Source organism: Protopterus annectens, chromosome 10.part0, assembly GCF_019279795.1.
Source record: "Protopterus annectens isolate FY-2018-M chromosome 10.part0, PAN1.0, whole genome shotgun sequence".
In the NCBI taxonomy this organism is placed as follows: domain Eukaryota; kingdom Metazoa; phylum Chordata; order Ceratodontiformes; family Protopteridae; genus Protopterus; species Protopterus annectens.
Genome location: NC_056744.1, coordinates 1605310658 through 1605330439, shown reverse-complemented (window position 1 = coordinate 1605330439; position 19782 = coordinate 1605310658). Strand labels below are relative to the sequence as shown.

At 41.8% G+C, this 19782-nt stretch overlaps 1 protein-coding gene across 1 annotated transcript in view; it reads right to left on the bottom strand.

The window, feature by feature from the left end:
• Positions 1-5088: 5088 nt before the first annotated feature.
• YPEL3 (yippee like 3) overlaps positions 5089-19782 on the bottom strand; it is a 75351-nt gene continuing 60657 nt past the window's right edge. The window contains exons 4-5 of the mRNA XM_044086279.1: positions 11003-11111; positions 5089-7600 (exon numbers count right to left, since the gene is read on the bottom strand). Of these exons, the coding sequence (XP_043942214.1) occupies positions 7511-7600; positions 11003-11111 (199 nt within the window). The 3' untranslated portion in view covers positions 5089-7510. The remainder of the gene's footprint in view (positions 7601-11002; positions 11112-19782) is intronic.

Genomic DNA, 19782 nt, shown 5'->3' with positions numbered 1-19782 from the left:
AGGTTGGTTGGTTAGTTAGTTAGTTATTGGAAGTGGAGGAACGTTTATGAATTTTTGGGCAGCTAGATTGCTTCAGCATTTGACTCTCCAGTTTATTCACTTTTGTGTGAAGTTTCCATGTTCTTACTGTATCCACATGGGTATTAAATGGGAAATTGGTTCTGTCCCACATCTCAAAGGCATACAAATGTTTGGACTGGACCAAACTCCCTAGATGATTTGTAATGTGTTTGTCAGAGTGTGCATGCAGGGTGTGTGAGTGATTCTGCGAATGTGAACACTTCTGTTTATGCTTGCTTGCAGCTGCATGGATGTGTGCATGAGGGAATGTGTGTGGGTGTGTTTCCTGCAATGGACTGGTGTGCCATCCAGGGCTGACTCCCTGCCTAACACTTACTACTTGCAGGGAAAGGCCACATCACCTTGACTCTGAACTGGATAAAAATACACAGGAAAAATAAATAAATGTGCAATTAATGGAGTGATTAAGGAAGTGATCTAATAAACTAGCTATACTATACACACCAGGGTTCTAGTTGCAAAATTGCCATTTGCCAGATCCATGCTTGATCAAAGGCAAAATGTAAATAAAATAATTTTTATCGCACCAGAGCTCTCACTTGTCCTTGAAACCAAGAAGCTGCATGTCTGATGGTTCTCACTTATTGACCAAATGTTAAAAATAAATAGGTTTGAAGCTCTATTGATGTTCAATGTCTATGAAATATGAATGCTACACTACTTGGGATAAACTGAGTAGGGTTAAGTAAGGAACAACATTCACCAGTGCAAATCATGTAAATAAAGAAGAAAACTTCAGTTGTTGGTCATATCAACTTTTTAATAGCAGCAAAGGGCATCACTCACATTTTCAGAAACAAGTCACAAAAAACACACTCAATACTTAATGTTTTTATTTACAAATACACATTTTGTTGCCTCTGGTACACACGTAACACAGAAAATAGCCATACAGAGAATTCATTATCCAGAGCCATGCCACCTAGTATGGTAACATCTACTTGAAGGAGGAACAGCTTGAGACCACAGATAAACTGTTTAGAAAAAAAGTTAATACAGCACTGCTCAACCAATGAGTCATGTAACTTCCAATACTGACTCTTCAGATCAAAACACTGCACTCCAGTAGGTGAAATCGTTCATTAGAATGGTCTGAACAAAACCAACTCCTAGATCCCCATCTAGTACAGTGTGGTTTCAGATAACCCCATCAAAGTATCCAGCACTTCAGCAGCTTTGTTTGACCAGCAAACTACAATATTCCAGTTTTGTCATGGCATAACAGTTATGTGGTGACAAATGTCTGACAGTGGAATGGAAAGGGCTTCACTGCTGACATGCGGAACCAGGCCCAAGTAGCTTTTATCTGTGGAAAAGGTAGCACACCTACTCAGCAATGTTGTCTGTTGGACAGAATACAGCTGTTTGATCCAGACAGCTTTGATCCGTGAACCAGTTCTGTAATTCCAAAGTATGTAACCCAATGCATATCACATCACAGCTCTGCATGTAACCCAATGTATGTCACATCACAGCTCTGCATGTAACCCAATGTATGTCACATCACAGCTCTGCATGTAACCCAATGCATGTCACATCACAGCTCTGCATGTAACCCAATGCATATCACATCACAGCTCTGCATGTAACCCAATGCATATCACATCACAGCTCTGCATGTAACCCAATGTATGTCACATCACAGCTCTGCATGTAACCCAATGCATGTCACATCACAGCTCTGCATACCTTTCCTATCTAGTCAACAGTAAACCCCTTCATTACACATTAGCTAGTTCATTTTTAGCAGTTAATATTCTGTGAGACAAATTAGTAACTAATTCTGTGGCATGGCTCCTGCTATACAGGCTGTACAGTCTATCCTAATATTCACACAAATGTTGCTACAAGATGCAGAAAGAGGTGGCAATGACTAATAGAAAGAAAACATGGGTAAATTGCCTTAAAACTCAATAGAAAGAGAAGCACTTTTCAGAAAATTTCCAAATGAAGCATTTATCAAGCTCTTTTCAAAAAACATTCTGAAAATGGGTGCAAAAGTTAGGAGCATGCTCAGTTTGACATCAAAGACAGACAGGGAAGCTCCAAAAGCTAAACAAGTAATAATAAATGTACAGATTTTCGCAGAATGTTCAGAGTTTTGATTCATATTTTTGGTGTATTCCTCCTAAAATCTGTACTTTTCTGGTAAATAGCTGAGGATTGAAGTCATTAAATAATGACAAACAAAGACCCCAAATCCTTCAGGAAATTCATGCTGATGCAAAAAACTATTATTCTATCAACTTTCTAAGTTTGTAACAGCAATATTTAAAATCTGTCCCTATTTGTCCGCCCGTTATTTTAGATAGACTTTGTCCAGATTTTTTGCTCCAAGAGGTTGAGAGGTACGTATAATGGCTCGAATGTGCTTTTCCTACAGTGTAACCAAAATCAGGTACACATAGTTCTTTCTCACAATAAAACCCTCCAAGCCCGTTTTTTAACTGTCTAGGGCAAATGCACTTTATGTCAGAGTCATGTGACAATGTTTCCAATACAGAGCAAGAGTTAATTCCTGCTATATCGAAGAGAGTAATTATTGCCAACTGTTTGGAGAACGAAAGAAAAAAAGTTGTATAAATGTTGCTGTATAAATGTTGCTGTGTCGAACATAAAAGTGGATTCATTACGAATATGCTGCCTATTACAGTGGCCCTCAATAAAGCCATCCTCAAATAAATAGTACAGCTGACACTTCCCAAAACACCCCGGATGCATCTTATATACCCCTGGCACACTGACGTCAAGAAAGAAGCGGCAGCAACCGACGCCAGACCAAGACTTTGGAACTCTGGCCGACTGCAGGACCACCTGACGGCAGGATAACCCAAGTGTAATGACTGCAGCAGTGTAACACGATGAACATCACCCTGGTTTGCCAACAGCTTGGCATATAAATCCCAGAAGAGTTAAAAGTCCCTTAGCCCATAAAGTGATCTCTGTTAAATGCTGCTAGTGTTATTAAAAGAATGAATGTGGGGCTGAAAAGTGGTCTTAACAAAGGACTGTAGTCATTTCTGTCCCTTTACGGAAACTGCAAAGACTGGCTTTTTCAGAAAGTTGATGGCACTTTTTCAAGCTGTGACAGCTGATGTTAGGTGTCTGTAACAGAGATGCCACACTCTGCACAACCAGCACAGAGGTGGATAACCAAATATGTAAACAACTTAATGTGTTGAAAAAGAAATAAATGGGGGATGCAGTTTGCACATAAATGTAGAGATCTTTTTCTAAACATTTTTAGTGTGAAACATCTTAGGCCCACTAGTTCCTGCATGTGGGGTGCACCACTCCATCTGCGGTTTCAACGTTTTGAAATAAGCTGCTCTGACTTGTGTAACCTTTCGATACACAGTCCAGCAAAATTTCTAATCATATATAGTCTTTCCTTACGCAGTTACCATGTTTTTAATTATTCTTTTCAGTAACCAGGAAGAACAAAATGACAGAATATCGGCGGAGTAGCATTTAAGTAAGCAATAAGGCATGCCAGTATGTGCATTAGTTCTGACACATTGTGGGGGAGGGGCTGTGAGGCACAAGGCCAGAAACAGAGTGCATCCAGCTCATCCTGGTGTACATTAGAACAGCCTAATGTTCAACCCTGGAGAGTGCCTTGTTGCACTTTTGAAATTGGCAAAAACTGCAAGTGTGGCTGAATCAACCTCCACCCATGCATCTGACATTTCTAATACACACGCAGAGGAGGCAAACAGATCACCCATCTCATAAAAAAACATTTATGATACCAGTCCTAACTGCAAAAAAATACCCCCCCATTTAACCTTTACCCTTATCCTAGCTCCACTCATGCCCATACCATCAAAAGGGGCAAGGGTTTAATTACTGCAGTGGAAAAATAGCTACATTATGTGAGGGGAGCAGCACAAAGGAAGCATTTCAGTCAGAGTAACTGGTCAGTCTTCAAAGGGGACAATCAAGGGGTGGAACTGAAATGCATGGTCAAGGCATCAAGGCAGGTGCTTTAATCCATGGACATTATGCATTGTGGTGGGACTGAAGTAAACTCAGAACAAGAGGCTGCTGCAAATTTATTGTCAACACCATTTTTTTATATATATCACAAAATTTCTGCAATCTTTTGCAAAATTCCAAGTATGTTTTAACTGCTTCATTTGTGAATTGGGGTGTGGGTGGATAGCAGCTGCATCTGGATTAGTAAGTACACTATAGACTTCATGAGTAATTAGGAGTAAGGGAATAATGAAGCTAGAAAGCACAGGGTGTATTTAAACGTCTTAAGTCTGCAGCGAACAGAGCTCTGGAAAAATGAAGTACAACCTCTAGAGCCATAAATCAGTTGGAAGAAAGACATTTTGAAATAGGACTGTGAACAACACATTTTGCAGTATCTTTATGTTTAATACAGGGCATAGGGTTGAGAAAGGTATTACCCCTTCTATCTGGAAAATCATGTCTCATCTGAACATGCTCAGCAGAAGTAACACAAAAAGCACTAACTACTGTACAATCAGAAGAAAATAAAAGTGCATTGTGTTGGGGAAAAACAGGCAATTATTTTACAAGGAATAAATATTTACAAACAAAAATGTGACCAGCATTTTCACAAGTCATTCTGAAGAAACATTACAAACTCAAGTCCAAACTTGTGCAGTGCAAGTTAAAAGAACCTGCACTGCTTTCACGCCAAGGAGGAACTACCTGCAGAAAATGATGATGCAGTCACAAGGGGAACCCATCTCACTAAAATAAACATCGACTGATTGTTCCCTGTAAAGGCAAGATGGCATTGGGAAATGGGGCCATTCCAGTGAAGGTTGCTTGTATATGGATTCATAAGAAGAATGGCAGGCAAATCAGAGTTTGGACTGGTATTTCCTCATGCTGTAAGTCCTCATAATACACTGAAAACACACACATATATACATGTATACACACACACACATACATACATACATATATATATATATATATATATATATATATATATAATATATATACATATATATATATATATATATATTTATACATATACACAGAAATATACACTCTATACAACCAATAAAATTACAAATGGAAAAAAGACAAGCACAACAGACAGCAGTGGCATCTACGAGGGATCTGAAGTTACCTTTGGATATATAATTTTAACAAATGTCAACAGGTGCCACAAGTAAACTATGTCAGTCTGTAAACATTTTTTTCTCTTTCCAAAGAAAGTGGGATGGGCTTTCTTACTGACCCTCAAGACTTCACTCCTACTATTCATATGTCAACTGAAGGCTAATAAGAGGTGTGTATGTCTTGGTGGGGGGGGGTGACATATATAACATACTACACCCAGGACTCCCTACATGCATCTCAAGAGTCTGGACTAGGAAAGGGAGATAACATTTACAAATTTCTAACTATTGAAGGGGGTTGGCATTACCAAAACAAACCACAGTGGTTCACTGGTCCCAATGAACAACGTGTCAGACTTGTCCTAGCAACTAGACTGGGTTATGTAATAAATAAATTCTCTTTGGCCTTTGCTAAAAACATTAAAGGTGGATGTGGTGTGTTACAAAGCTATAATTACAACAGTATAAACAAATGGTAACATCACTGTGCAAGGGGATAAAGTGCATTTTTGCTAAGCAGAGAATATAACCAAGCGAACAAGTTTTTTTCAGTGTACAACTTTAGATGTACTAACCTATGCAGTTGTGTTATTGCAGCTGAAGATGACTTAACTATGAGCAGATTATGTGCAGGGTGTAATAAAAGGTCGATTACACACGGAGCAGAAACATTGAAAACAATCGTCTTCCCCTGGCCAAGACTCAATTGTGACATCTGCTTTATTTAGTTATCTCCCACAATTAAAATGTCATTATAGCTCCAGTTTTTAGGGAAAAGAAAAAAAAACAAAATCTGTAGATGGACAAGAAAATTCAAGGAAGCAAATGGAAAGCAAAGTGACTAGAAATGTAGTAGTAGTGAGAAGATACATTCGACATTAATAATCTCTGAGGTGAGGTGGGAGACAGCTTCTGTGACCTAATCCAGGAATCTAATACTCTCTCTGCATTAATAATCAACCGATACAGTTCTCTCTAGCAAAGTCAGGTACTCTCCAGAACTAATAACCTCTGAGGTGGGATACAGCTTCTGTGACCTAATCCAGGAATCTAATACTCTCACTGCATTAATAATCAACCGATACAGGTCTCTCTTGCAAAGTCAGGTACTCTCCAGAACAAGTTGGTGATTAATCTAAGATCATCAACAAGTGGACTTTGCCACCCTTCTCATGGAACAGGTCCTACTGCAGCAAGTTCACTGGTGATACGGGACAAATAAGAGGAACCCTAACAATAATATGTGGTAAATGAAATCTCAGCTGTGCAACAACTAAGGCTTTTTAAAATAAAAACAGTTATTCAGCAGACAACATGCAGGGTATTCAAGCTTTAGGGCTTGAGACAGAAGACAGTGTTCAAACCAGTAAAACACCACGATGAGTCTCTCTGGATTGAGATCCAATCTTAGGCCCTTGCAACAGCAAAAAGTTATCCCCATTAGTACATTACTTGGAAAGTCAGTGTGACAGGAGATGAATTGGGGAAAGGTCAGTCTCTGTAGTAACAAAATACTTCCAAATGTTGCAACCATGCTTTTAATCAGTTATCAGATGAAATCCAAGCTGTAATTGCACCGCAAGGCCAGCCTAACGGAAACACCTCAATTTAGCAAGATATGGCATTGCCAAATATGTGCACCACTGCGGTTAGATGACTCAGTGTTTTCATGTCTAAACATGGAAGTCAACCATTAGGAAGCAGGGCCTCCTACAAAGTACATACCACTTACGGTGCCAGAAAAATGGGGCTACACAGTTATGCAGCCATTAACCAGCAAGGTTAGCAACATAAGTAATCCTGTAGTTTTGCAAATTTCTCTCACAAAGCTAACTGGTGGAACATTTAAGACATGTCTCCTTCTCCAATAAGTCAGCAGGAACAGTCCAAAGAAAATATCAGTGTAGATATGTCTATCTGCATTTTATCATTGCAACAGTTCCATGTTCAACTCCTGAGAAGTACTTGCATACTGCTCATCTACTATGTGCACCAAACCCCCATATTTAGTTCTCGTAGTGAGATAATATCCAAAGTAAACCATTCTCCCTCGTAAAAATAGTTTACTTGTTAGGTGGAAGTTTGTACAGCTTGTAGGCCCTACCTTCCATCAGTCAATCAATCACAAAAAGTGTGCCACCCACAGTACACACTCATCGTTTTCACATGCTTAGTGAGATGCAGTAATAATACAGTCAATAACTCTTGGAAACTGGGAATGATCCCCGACCCAGGTCTGCCAAGTAGACAAGTTCTTGGAATGATGTCACAATGAAGTGTGATGAAAAACAAATTTCTTCCATCCTGCATTTTCTGACTACTTAATCCCAGCCGTTGTCCTTGATCATGTGACTCAGCTCAATAATGTACTTCCCCTCCTTATACTTCTGGCTGCTCTCGAACGCTTGTTCCTATCCAGGGAAGGTAAAAAAACAATAACACAAGTCAGTATAACTGGCACAACACCATTCCAGAGTGTACGCTGTTTGCTGTAACATGTACAAAACTGTCTAAACAGCAGTAACACAATATGTTTAAAATTACTTACACATAATTTAGAACCTAATGAGACTGACCCAAAGACTGAATTGGCATAATCACCCTTTGTCCCATTTTGTAAATGGGATTATGTGTCACATCAATACTGACCATCACCTTGAGCCAGTGTTCACACTGCCAGGTGGCTGACACAAAGATATCCAAAGAAAATTTACAATAGGGTGAGAACTCCCAGGAAATCACTAGTAAGCCTATAGTCCACAATCACAAAACGTAGTTCTGGGTTTATACAGCTTTTAGTTCAAGGTTTTGTGGTGGGTGTTCATCACGATTTAATGACATAAGTCATGGTATACAAACCACTAGGTAGAATACCTGGGGAGGTGGGAGAGGTGGTAAAGTAATTTGCATCACTGTTGGCTGTAGTGTACAATGTATAATCATTTTTTTTTGCAGTTTGTGCAGGTTACATTTAACTAGGCATAACTTTAGATAAAACTTCGACTACAGACCTCAGCAGAATGCCATTGTGAAGCACAAAAAAAAAATAGAGAGTATGTTGAATATGTATTTCATCACCTGCAGCAAACAGCCTTCAGGAAACAGGTGGGGCATTTAATGTCATACTGTAAACCTCAAAATAAGCATACAGTTTGTAACTTGAATAAGGGCTTATATAATTATCAAGAAACAAATGCACTGCTCTCTCTTTCCTCCTAAGATTCACTGTTACCCTCCTATGTAAAACTATCTGCACCTGTATTATATCACCTCTATACCTTCTCATTTTTTTTTTTGCTATAAAGCCCGCAGTTAATGAATTTTCCTCATATTTTACATCAACAGTGTTAGCAGCATCTGACTGCTCCAATAACAAAGTCTACATTTCTAGTCAAGGTCTGGTCTCTAGCATTGTATATCAGACCTCAAAATGATGCCTAAATAGATTGGCAACATGGAATGATACACAGAAAGTCTGTTTTGTCTGCCCCCTGAATAGGTCATAAACCCTAAGCCTTATTTGGCATTTTAAAGCCCTTTCCCATTCAACACAATTATTTAGTCTGGGATACACCATCTGGCTTTGCTCTATAAGCACATAGCCTCATGTGAGCTGGTACTTTTCACAGCAGAGAGCATAGCCCCATATGAGCTGGGTATGTCTACACTCTGGAGGTGTGGGCTGGATATGTCTACACTCTGGAGGTGCAGGCTGGGTATGTCTACACTCTGGAGGTGCGGGCTGGGTATGTCTACACTCTGGAGGTGCGGGCTGGGTATGTCTACACTCTGGAGGTGCGGGCTGGGTATGTCTACACTCTGGAGGTGCGGGCTGGGTATGTCTACACTCTGGAGGTGCGGGCTGGGTATGTCTACACTCTGGAGGTGTGGGCTGGGTATGTCTACACTCTGGAGGTGAGGGCTGGGTACGTCTAAACTCTGGAAGTGAGAGTTGGGTATGTCTACACTCTGGAGGTGCGGGCTGGGTATGTCTACACTCTGGAGGTGCGGGCTGGGTATGTCTACACTCTGGAGGTGCGGGCTGGGTATGTCTACACTCTGGAGGTGCAGGCTGGGTATGTCTACAATCCAGAGGTGAGAGCTGGGTATGTCTACACTATGAGGTGCAGGCAGACAGCTGATCTCTCTCAGTTCATGCCACATTTCACAGTTTTCATGCAGACAGGCAAGCACTGAGCTAGTAGGAAAACAACCACTTCAAGAATTCTCTCAACTTGTATGGAAGGAAGGAAGACAACCTTCTCAATTTACTTAATTTTGTTTTAGTTATTTTACATCTGTTTAACAAGGTAGTATACTGATCACAACTAACAATTTGCAGGTACTGGTTGGGTAAAATAATTCACAAAGAAAACAGTAGTGGAACAAGGCAGTAAGCTGTACATATAAAAAAATATAACAGAATGTAATAGTATACAACAAAAACTGTACAGTAGTAATTAATGGATGGAGCACGAATTGTGAGAGAAATGTACATTTTACATGATTATATTTATATACATTTCACATTAATTAACATCATGGTGGAATTCCTGAGGAGTAATGACAGTCAGGGCATTGGCAAGTGGGGGAAGTGGACAGTTATTACCAGTTGAGAGAGAGTAAAGCTAGAGGTTGAGAGACCCTGATGTGATGTGGCCTGCTGTGTGATAAATACTGTTTGATTTGATGTGGATGAATTTTTTAAGTTCAGCTCTGAAGGTCGGAAGGAGAATTGTAGTTCCGGGGAGGGGGGCCCATAATTTAGTGCCATAATGAAGTCTTGTTACAACCCAGCCACTTACGTGGCCAGGTATGTGTATGTAATTGAAGGAGGTCAAACATGGAAGATCATGGGCATCACAATGCCCAAACGTGTAAGCACTGCACCTAGTATGCTGACAGAAGCACACTGAAGGATACGACCAAAGGTACATACAGCAAGTGGGTAAGCTTTGAACTATGATACTTGAAAACTTTATTTAAATCCTATCAGCTCTCATGTTCTTGTGTTTTTGGGTGTCTCATGATATACCCACTGAAATATTGGTAAAAAAAACTGAGATGCTAATACACAAATATAAATTACCAAAATAAGAGTTGGCTGGACAGCTTCTATCACTGGCAGATGATAGGTGGTATTGTTATAATTATGGCTGCTTCCCTACATCTGACAGCTGTCCTCTCACTTTACCATGAATGTTTTACCACTGACATCATCTAGGTGGCAGTACCAGACATCTGTCTGTGATGACTTATTGCTTATTCTGCTATTGCCATGCTACTACTAGAAGCTTCAATATGTCAGTGTTACAGATATGGCAGCTGCCGTTCCTCTACAATAGGTAACTGCACACCGTGTCATCACTGTGCTGCCGGCAGTAGCTGCCAGGTGGCAGTGTTGAACTTGCAGACATGACAGCTACTCTCCCCCTGTCACAGCTAACTGCTCACTCTGCTACCACTAGCTGCAGCTAGGTGGCAGTTATAGATACTGCTGCAGGTAACCTCCCTCTGCACAGGAAAAAGGGTCTTTTCAGATGTTGATTTTTTTACCTGGTAGCTAGTGAGAGCAGAAGTGCTGCAAAATAACACAAATGAAAACTTCACTGTGACAGCCAGAGGCCAAACTGGCAAAAGTCCTAAGCTCAAAAATCAAAACTGTGTTAAGGTGGGATAACGGCCCTTTCTTAGCCAAGTGAAACCATCAGCTCTGCAACATGTACAAGACCATATGACAAGAGCAATTATGCAATGACAACATATCCTTTTATACCTTCCGGTTAAACGAAAGAACACATAACTAAACTTACATATTTCCAACCTAGTGTTGTTTTGCAGTTTTCACAGTAGATATCTGCCACAGCATGTAGTCCAGTCAGCAAAATCCGCTCTTCAGCAGGGCCACACCCCACATTCACACTGTGTGAAGAAAATTAAAATTTGTCAGTCAGCAGGGCCTAGACAGTCACACATTCATATTTAATAATTTATGAGGAAAGTAGTCGATATTAGCATGCAAATTCAAAAAGTGTTTTGCATAAACTCAACTTTTGAACTTGCAATATGCATAAAAATAATAAAAGGCAGTGTATGCTATCTACCTTGACATCTTAACCTATACAAATATATTCTAAATCCTTTTTCTACTACCTAGCATTTACACAAGTGACAGACAGTTTTGCCTTGTTTGCACAAAACATGTTTTTTATATTTTTTATTTATATACTAGCAAGTTACAAAATGTTGTGTAATAAAGATATTTTATAGATCCCAGGTAACTTTTTTTTCAACCACTAAAGGCTGGATTTTATTGTAGTCATACTTTCAAAGGACTGAAAGAAAACCAGTTATGTTAAAGCATGGTAAAGTACAGTTGTGTACTCTTACCATAAATGTAGATGTTCGAGTATGTTCACTGTTACAGTCATTACTGTAGGGTTCTTCCTGCTGGCAGCAGCCCTCGATCGGCCAGAGTCCCAAAGTCAGGTCCAACGTCGGCTGAAGTCGCTCCTGCCCTGACGTCAGTGCGCCAGGGGTATAAAGACCTCAGCCGATGCCATTTTCCCCAGGTTTTCTTGCCCCAGATGTCAGGTGCCCAAAAATAAAGGCCAAAAGCTTAATCAAAAGAATAAGCAAACATAAACCAGAACATTCCCAAATATCACCAGCAAAAATACCTCAGAGAAAAAAGAAATGTCACGGAGACACAGACAGCACTCAAAGAACAACAAAAGAGGGAATAGGAGGGAGGGTGACCCAGACTGTAACAGTGAACATACTCGAACATCTACATTTATGGTAAGAGTACACAACTATACTATGTTCTTCGCGGTTCACTGTTACAGTCATTACTGTAGGATTGAATCCCAAAGCTAAGAAAGGGTGGATGGAGAAGGAACAGAAGGGGCAGCCACAAAACCCTGCAGGACTGCAGAGACAAAGCCTGCCCTAGATTTAAATAGAGAGGGAGGTTGTAGTGCTTAGAAAAAGTATGCACAGAACTCCAAGTTGCAGCTTCTAAAATCTCCTTAGTAAGAACTCCACTGAGAAAAGCTGCAAAAGTGGCAGTAACTCTGGTAGAATGTGTTCTGACATTAACAGGAAATTACAGTTTTGTACCTACCATAAATGTAGATGTCCGATAGGAATGCATCTGCAGTCATTACAAATGGGTTGTCCTGTCGTCAGGCAGCCCTTCAGTCGGCCGGATTCCAAAGTCTGGGTCTGGCCTCGGCTAGTGTCGCACTTCACCCGACGTCATAGCTGCAGTTATTCGGGTATAAAGGCATCAGCTGACGCCATTTTCCTCAGTGTTTCTTGCCCCAGATGCCAGGTGCCCTCTTGGAAGGCTAAATTTGGATAAATGCCAATGATTCCAAATAGTAGAGACAAACACAAAAATAAGCATGTATGTACATATATACAAACAAATACACCATAATAGATCCCCAAGCTAGCTGAAGGCTGGCAAATACCCTAGGGTACCTCAGAGGGAAGGGTGGGTGGTAATCCTGACCAGATGCATTGACATCTACATTTATGGTAGGTACAAAACTGTACTATGTCCTTCAAGGATGCATCTACAGTCATTACAAATGGGTAGAATACCATAGCTAAACAAGGGAGGAGGAAAGAGTAGAGATTATGGTGTAACTAGGATCCCTTGCAAAACAGCAGTGGCAAAACCTGGATCTAGAGTATAAAGGTAAATTGTAATGCTTGGCAAATGTATGCACGGAGGTCCAAGTAGCAGCCTCTATAATGTCCTTGAAAGCTGTGGTAGTGGCTGTAGCCCTTGTGGAGTGAGGCCTGATGTTCTCTTTCCATGGTAGGAGTAACAAAATCTAATGCAATTTCCTATCCATTTGGAGATTGTCCGTTTTGAAATTTTTCCTTCCTTTCCTGTGGCATATGCTACCAGAAGCTGGTCAGTTTTTCTATGGACTTAGTCCTGTCCAGGTAGTAGCGTAACTGTCTGTGTACATCCAAGGTATGCAAAAGTCTTTCTCCTGTTCTGTGGGTTTGGGAAGAATGTAGGTAGGTGGATAGCCTGATTTAATGACACTCTGGATACCACCTTAGGCATAAATGTAGGATTTGTTCTCATGGACACTCTATCTTGATGGAAGATCAGGAAGGGTTGCACTGCCATTAATGCCTGTAGTTCAGAGACCCTTCGCAGGAAAGCAGTCTTCCAGGATAAGTATTGTAATTCTGCTGTTGCTGCTGGCTCGAAAGGAGGGAGTGTCAATTTTCTAGCACAAAGTTCAAGTCCCATGCTGGCAATGGTGGTTTCCTGGGAGGTTTTACATTTTAATTCCTCTCAGAAACTGTCTGAGCAGGGGATGAGAGAAGACAGGAGGATCCAAGCTGTATTGTGCTGAAATAGCGGATGCATGTATCTTGATGGAAGAATAGGACAGGCCTGTGTGGAAGAGCTCTGCCAAGTACTCTAGGATGTTGGCCATGTTTACCAGAGTCACATCTTCTCCCTTTGCAGTACTCCAAATGAGATATCTTTTCCATTTTGCTGCATAATTCTTTCTTGTTGAAGGTCTGTGAGCCTCCAGGATTATGTCTTTAACCCTTTGGGATAAATTTGGGTTATTTTCTGTTATGTAATGTTCCAGGCAGTTAGCTGCAGAGTTTTCAGGTTTGGATGCAGGATGTTGTAGTTGTTCTGTGTTAACAGTAATGGGATTAGGGGTAGTGTCCATATTTGTTGACATGCTCCTCAGCAATGGGTACCAATGTTGTCTTGGCCAGTCTGGAGCTATCAGGATGATCCTTGGGCGGTCCTCTTTGATCTTCAGAAGCACCTTGTGCATCAAAGCAAGTGGTGGAAATTGCTGTCAGGTTTTCCAACTGAAAGATAGGAGTCCACCTTCCAAGCAAGTGGGTTGCAGAATTTCTTTAGCTGGTGATTGAATGGGGATGCAAACAAGTCTATTTGTGGTAATCCCATTTGAAGATGTCCGGATGAAGCATCCATTCGTGGGCATCTGTGGTTGTTCTGCTTAATATGTCTGCTAGAATGTTTTCTTTTCGGTACAAAATTGCTTTAACTGAATGTTGTAGCTCAGGGCCACATCCCATAAGTCCAGTGCCAGCCGGCATAGAGGATATGAATGGGTGCCTCCCTGTTTGTTGATGTACCACATAACTGTGGTGTTGTCTGTCCTTATCATCAACTGACCTTCTTGGAGAAATGGTCTGAATGACTGGATTGCCAATTTTACTGCCAGCATTTCCTTTAGATTTATGTGTTGGTCTTGAGTCCATAAGCCTTGTATGCACTTGCCCAGCATGTGTGCCCCCCCCCGAGGTCTGAGGCATCTGTCGTGATGGTTTGGCTTGGTTGGCTGTTGCAGAAGGGCAATCCTTGATTGACAGGCCTGAGCCCACCACAGGAACTCTTGTTTCAGGCATGGGATTATTGGGATTTTGGTTTCTAGGCTGTGCTTGTGTTGGGACCACAAATTAGGGACCAGAATTATGCAGGATGCCATGAAGCCTAGAGCTTGCAGTACTTTTCTTGCAGTTAGGTGGTTCTGCTTTGTTAATGCCAAGAAGTAGAGAGGTAGTTGCTCTTTCTTTTCTGCAGTTAGGAATGCCATTTGTTTTGATGTGTCCAGCTCTGCACCCAGAAAGGTTATTCTTTGGGATGGAATCAGCCTTGACTTTTTTATATTGACTGTACATCCCAAGGCTTGCAGCAGGTAAATGACTCTTTGTAAGTCTTCTGCTAGCTTGCTTTTGTTGTCCGCTTGTATCAGGCAGTCGTCCAGGTAGGGATAAATTTGGATTCCCTGAAGTCTGCAATGAGCAATTACTGATGCCAGGCATTTCGTGAACACTCTGGCAATGCTGAAAATTGATAATGCTCTGATCCTGCAAGAAATCTGAGGTATCTTCTGCAAATTGGTCTTATGGGTATGCCTCCTTGAGATCTAGAGTTACCAGCCAAGACTCCTTGCCCAGCATGGGAAGAAGCTGCTGTAGGGTCAGCATTTTGAATTTTGGAACAATAAGGAATGTGTTTAAAGTGGACAGGTCTAGAATGGGTCTCCATTTGTTTTCTTTTCTTGGTACCAGGAAGAGTCTGGAGTAAAATCCCTTTCCTTGCTCCATAGATGGTACCTTTTCCACAGCTCTCATTCTTAATAGCGGAGATATTTGTTTTAGAGCTTCTGTCCTTTGAGTAGGTGGTAGGTTTGGCATTCCTCTCTTCCCTGGTAGAGTATGGAAATGGAACCTGTAACCTTGGTCTATAGTTTGCAAAATCCATTTTCCTTGTGATGCAATGCCAGTTTTTGAAAATAAGGTTAATTTTTCCGCTAAAGGTGCTTCTAGTTGTTCCCTGGTAGGTGGTGCCACTGACAAGTCACTGTGATTGAGGTGTTGTAGTGGTGGTGGCTGCTGGTTGTTACCTTGCCATTGGCGTCCCCTGTAGGCACCCTGGATTGGTTTCTGCCTCTTGAACGCCTATTCCTGCCTCTCTGAGCCTTTGAGGAGTCCGGAAAGGACCAATTCTTGGAGGGCCAGTTCCTGCTAAACCTTGGAGGTTGAACTTGTAAGAAATCTTTCACCGTTTGTACAGATTTTCTTCCATCTTTTAGTACCTGCTGAGCAGGGGAACCAAATAAATTGACCTTGTCCATGGGTGCATCCAAAAGCTTTGATTTGACATGGTCTGGTAATGCCTGTTCTTTCAACCATGCATGTCTCCTAATAACTGTGCCAGTCATGGCTGATCTAAAGGAAGCCTCCAGTGCATCATAGCCACATTTTAAAGAATGGTTGCTAACCTGCTGTATGTTATGTACCATTTCCTGAACATATTTTTTATCTAAAGATTCTTCAGAGGAAAGCTTTTTAGTTAACTGGTCAAGCATAAACTCTTGATATTGAATCATATGAAATTGGCAGTTCAAAGCCCTAGCTGACAAGGTAGCAGAAGTGTAAACTTTTACCCCATCTCTCTAAGGACCTGGATTCCCTTTCAGAGGAGGGTTTTAGTAGAAGTAGCAGCTACAGCTTTAGGGCCCTGGGTGATAGTCTCTGGATCTGCAAAAGGAGCCTTGTATAAATGGTGATGAGTGTCCGGGACCCTGTAGAACCTATCGGGCTTGGTAATGAATCAGGAGCAGTGCAAGCATCATTAAATGCATCATCTACAACAGAAAGAACTGGAGGTATAGCTAAAGGCCTATGTTGTGGCAAATGTAGAAAGGTTCTAAGCCTTTTTCTGGAGTCTGAGAAATATTGGCCTTGCCACTGAAATTGTTCCCTCATAGCATGCAAGGTTTCCCCAAAGGAAAATTCCTCAGGTGGAGAGGCTGAAGGAATGGACTCTTCCGCATCAGAGTCTTCGAGAATAAGAAGCCACAGGAAGGTCTGTATGTTCTGATTCATCAGAGGAACCATCAGTGGATACTGGTTCATTTCTGGAGGTGGGAGAGAGGACCTGTCTGGATGAGGCTGGGATAAGAAATTAAATCCTCAGCCAAAGAAAGCATATGAGAGCAAGTGCTGGGCCTGTGTGAGGCACAGTTTTTGAAGCTTTGGCTGCTTTAGCCCTGGCAAAGGCCTTAATAGACATGGCTGCAGGAGGCCGGTTGAAATATCCAGGGAATTGTGTCTGATAATTCCTGAGAAACATAACAGAAGGCTGGATTTCAGAAGCTGATTCTACCAGGTTAGAGGAGGCCTCGGTAGAAGGCATGGTTTCTTGCATTGTCGCATAATGTAGGCAAAATCAGAGCTGAAAATTTGTTCAGTAGACAAGCTGCGTCTGGGCCTAAACAATGTATACAGTAGGTTGTTTCCCAAGATAAACAATTATTCACTTTCTCTGACATCGGCTGAGGCAAGAAAGAGTTAGTAATCTCTGGATCTGACCGACCAGAAAGACTGAGGAAAATGGCGCTGATGCCTTTATACCGAATAACTGCAGCTATGACGCTGGGTGAGTGCGACACCAGCGAGGCCCCAGACAGACTTTGGAATGACAACCCATTTGTAATGACTGCAGATGCATCCTTGAAGGACATCAGGTTTACCATGATGAGAGTAACAGAACTTGATGCAGTGGGCAATCCACTTAGAAATAGTCTGCTTAGTGATTGCTCTCTCCTGTGAAGTAGAAGCATAAGCCACAAACAATTGGTCCGATTTCCTGAAAATCTTGGTCCTGTCCAGGTAAAAACAAAGCTGCCTGTGTATATCTAAAGAATGCAAAATACTTTCCTCTTCAGTTTGAGGATTAGGATAAAAGGTAGGCAAATGAATAGTCTGATTCAAGGCTACTTTCGAAACCACCTTAAGCATAAAGGTGGGATTAGTCCTCAGGGACACCCTGTCCTGATGAAAAATAATAAAGGGTTCCACAGCCATGAGAGCTTGCAATTCCGAAACTCTTCTGGCAGTGGTAATGGCTAAAAGAAAAGCAGTTTTCCATGATAAAAACTTTAAATCTGTGGAAGCTGCAGGTTCAAAAGGAGACAGAGTTAACTTTTCCAAAACAAAGTTGAGATCCCAAGTGGGAACTGGTGCTCTTAAATGGGGCCTTATATTCTTAGCCCCTCTCATATATTGCTTAAGTAACGGATAAGAAAAAATTGGGGGATCCGTATTATAATGTGCAAAAATAGCAGAAGCATGAATTTTGATAGATGAAAAAGATAGGCCCTTATGTAACATCTCTGTTAGGTATTGTAAAATCAGAGGAATGTTTGGAACTGCAGAATCAAAACCCCGGGCCTGAGTCCAGGAGCAAAATCTTTTCCATTTACCTGCATAAGATTTCCTAGTGCTGGACCATCTAGCTTCAAGAATTATGTCCAGTACCTGTTTGGAAAGGGTAGAACTGTTTAAAGACCCTGGATCCGCCAGGCTGCTAGATTCAGAGTTTTGACATGGCTGTGCAGGATCTGGCCATCTCGTTGAGACAGTAGATGTGGAAGTTGTGGCAAAATCCAGGGTGGACCCTGAGCCAGGTTCATCAGGGTGGAATACCAGAATTGCCGAGGCCAGTTGGGAGCCAGTAAAATCATTTGCAGTCTGTCCTGTTTGATTTTCAGAAGTATCCGAGGTAGAAGAGGCAAAGGAGGAAAAGCATATACTGAGAGGTGCTTCCAACTGAATGAAAGGGCATCCACTTTCCATGCTAGCTTGTGGTAGGTCCTCATGCAGAACGTTTGAAGTTGATGGTTTTGGGGAGATGCAAAAAGATCCATGTCTGGGCACCCCCATGCCTCCATTATCATCCTGAATATCCGAACTTCCAACATCCATTTGTGTATCCAAAAGACTTCTGCTTAGACTGTCTGCCAGAGTGTTGTCCTTTCCTGGCAGGATTGAGCTTGTAAGTCCACTTTGCTGGCTAGTGCTGTGTTCCACAGAGCCATGGCCAATCTACACAGGGGGTAAGAGTGAGAGCCTCCCTGCTTGTTTATGTTCCACATCACTGTAGTGTTGCCCGTCTTTATCAGTAATTGCCCCGGTAGAATAAGATCTTTGAAGGCTGTCAGGGCATTCTGTGCAGCTAGCATCTCCATCAAATTTATGTGCAGATGCATTTGGTCCTCTGTCCAGGCACCCTGAAGACATTTCCCTTGCATGTCTTGAAGCATCCATCATTATGACTTGATTGGCTGGAATGGGACAGAAAGGCCTCCCCATGTTCTGGAGACAGGCCTCGGCCCACCAAAGAAACTCCTGCCGGAGACAAGGCAAAATTGCGATCACGGTTTCCAAACTGTGGCAATGCTGAGACCATACACACTCTTGAGGTACCACTGTATATTCCTCATATGCAGCCTTGCATATGGTATTAACAGAATGCAGGATGCCATGTAACCCAGAGCCTGCAGAATTTTTCTTGCAGACAGCTGACTCACTAAAGCAAGATTTTTGAAATAAGAAGCCAGTTGCACTTTTTTGTCTGGTGTCAAATAAGCCATCTGGGTTATACTGCTCAGAAGCGCACCCAGGAAAGTAATTTGCTGCATGGGCACCAGGTTTGATTTCTTTAGGTTCACCGTGAACCCTAGGCACAAGAGAAGATGCTGCACAAATGCTAGATGCTGAAGTAAAGTCTTCTTGTCGTCCGCTTGAATGAGACAATCGTCCAGATAAGGGTATATTTGAATTCCCTTCTAAATGCCATTACTGGTGCCAGGCACTTTGTAAAGACCCTGGGTGGAGTAGATAAGCCAAAGGGCAGCACAGAGAATTGGTAATGCCTCGAGCCCGCTTTGAATCTCAGGTACCTTCTACACTCTTTCCGTATGGGAATATGCAGGTAAGCCTCCTTCAAGTCCAAAGTCACCATTCAAGCATTCTTGCTCAGCATAGGCAGCAGCTGCTGCAGAGACAGCATCTTGAATTTTGGAAATTCTAGGAAGGTGTTCAATATGGAAAGGTCCAGGATTGGTCTTCATGCGCTTTCCTTCCTGGGAACCAGAAAAAGTCTTGAATAAAACCCTTGCCCCATTTCTGAATCTGGTACCAAACCTATGGCCCTCATATCCATGAGGGACCAAACTTCCCATTGTGCCTCTGCCCACTGATGCTTTGGCAGATATGG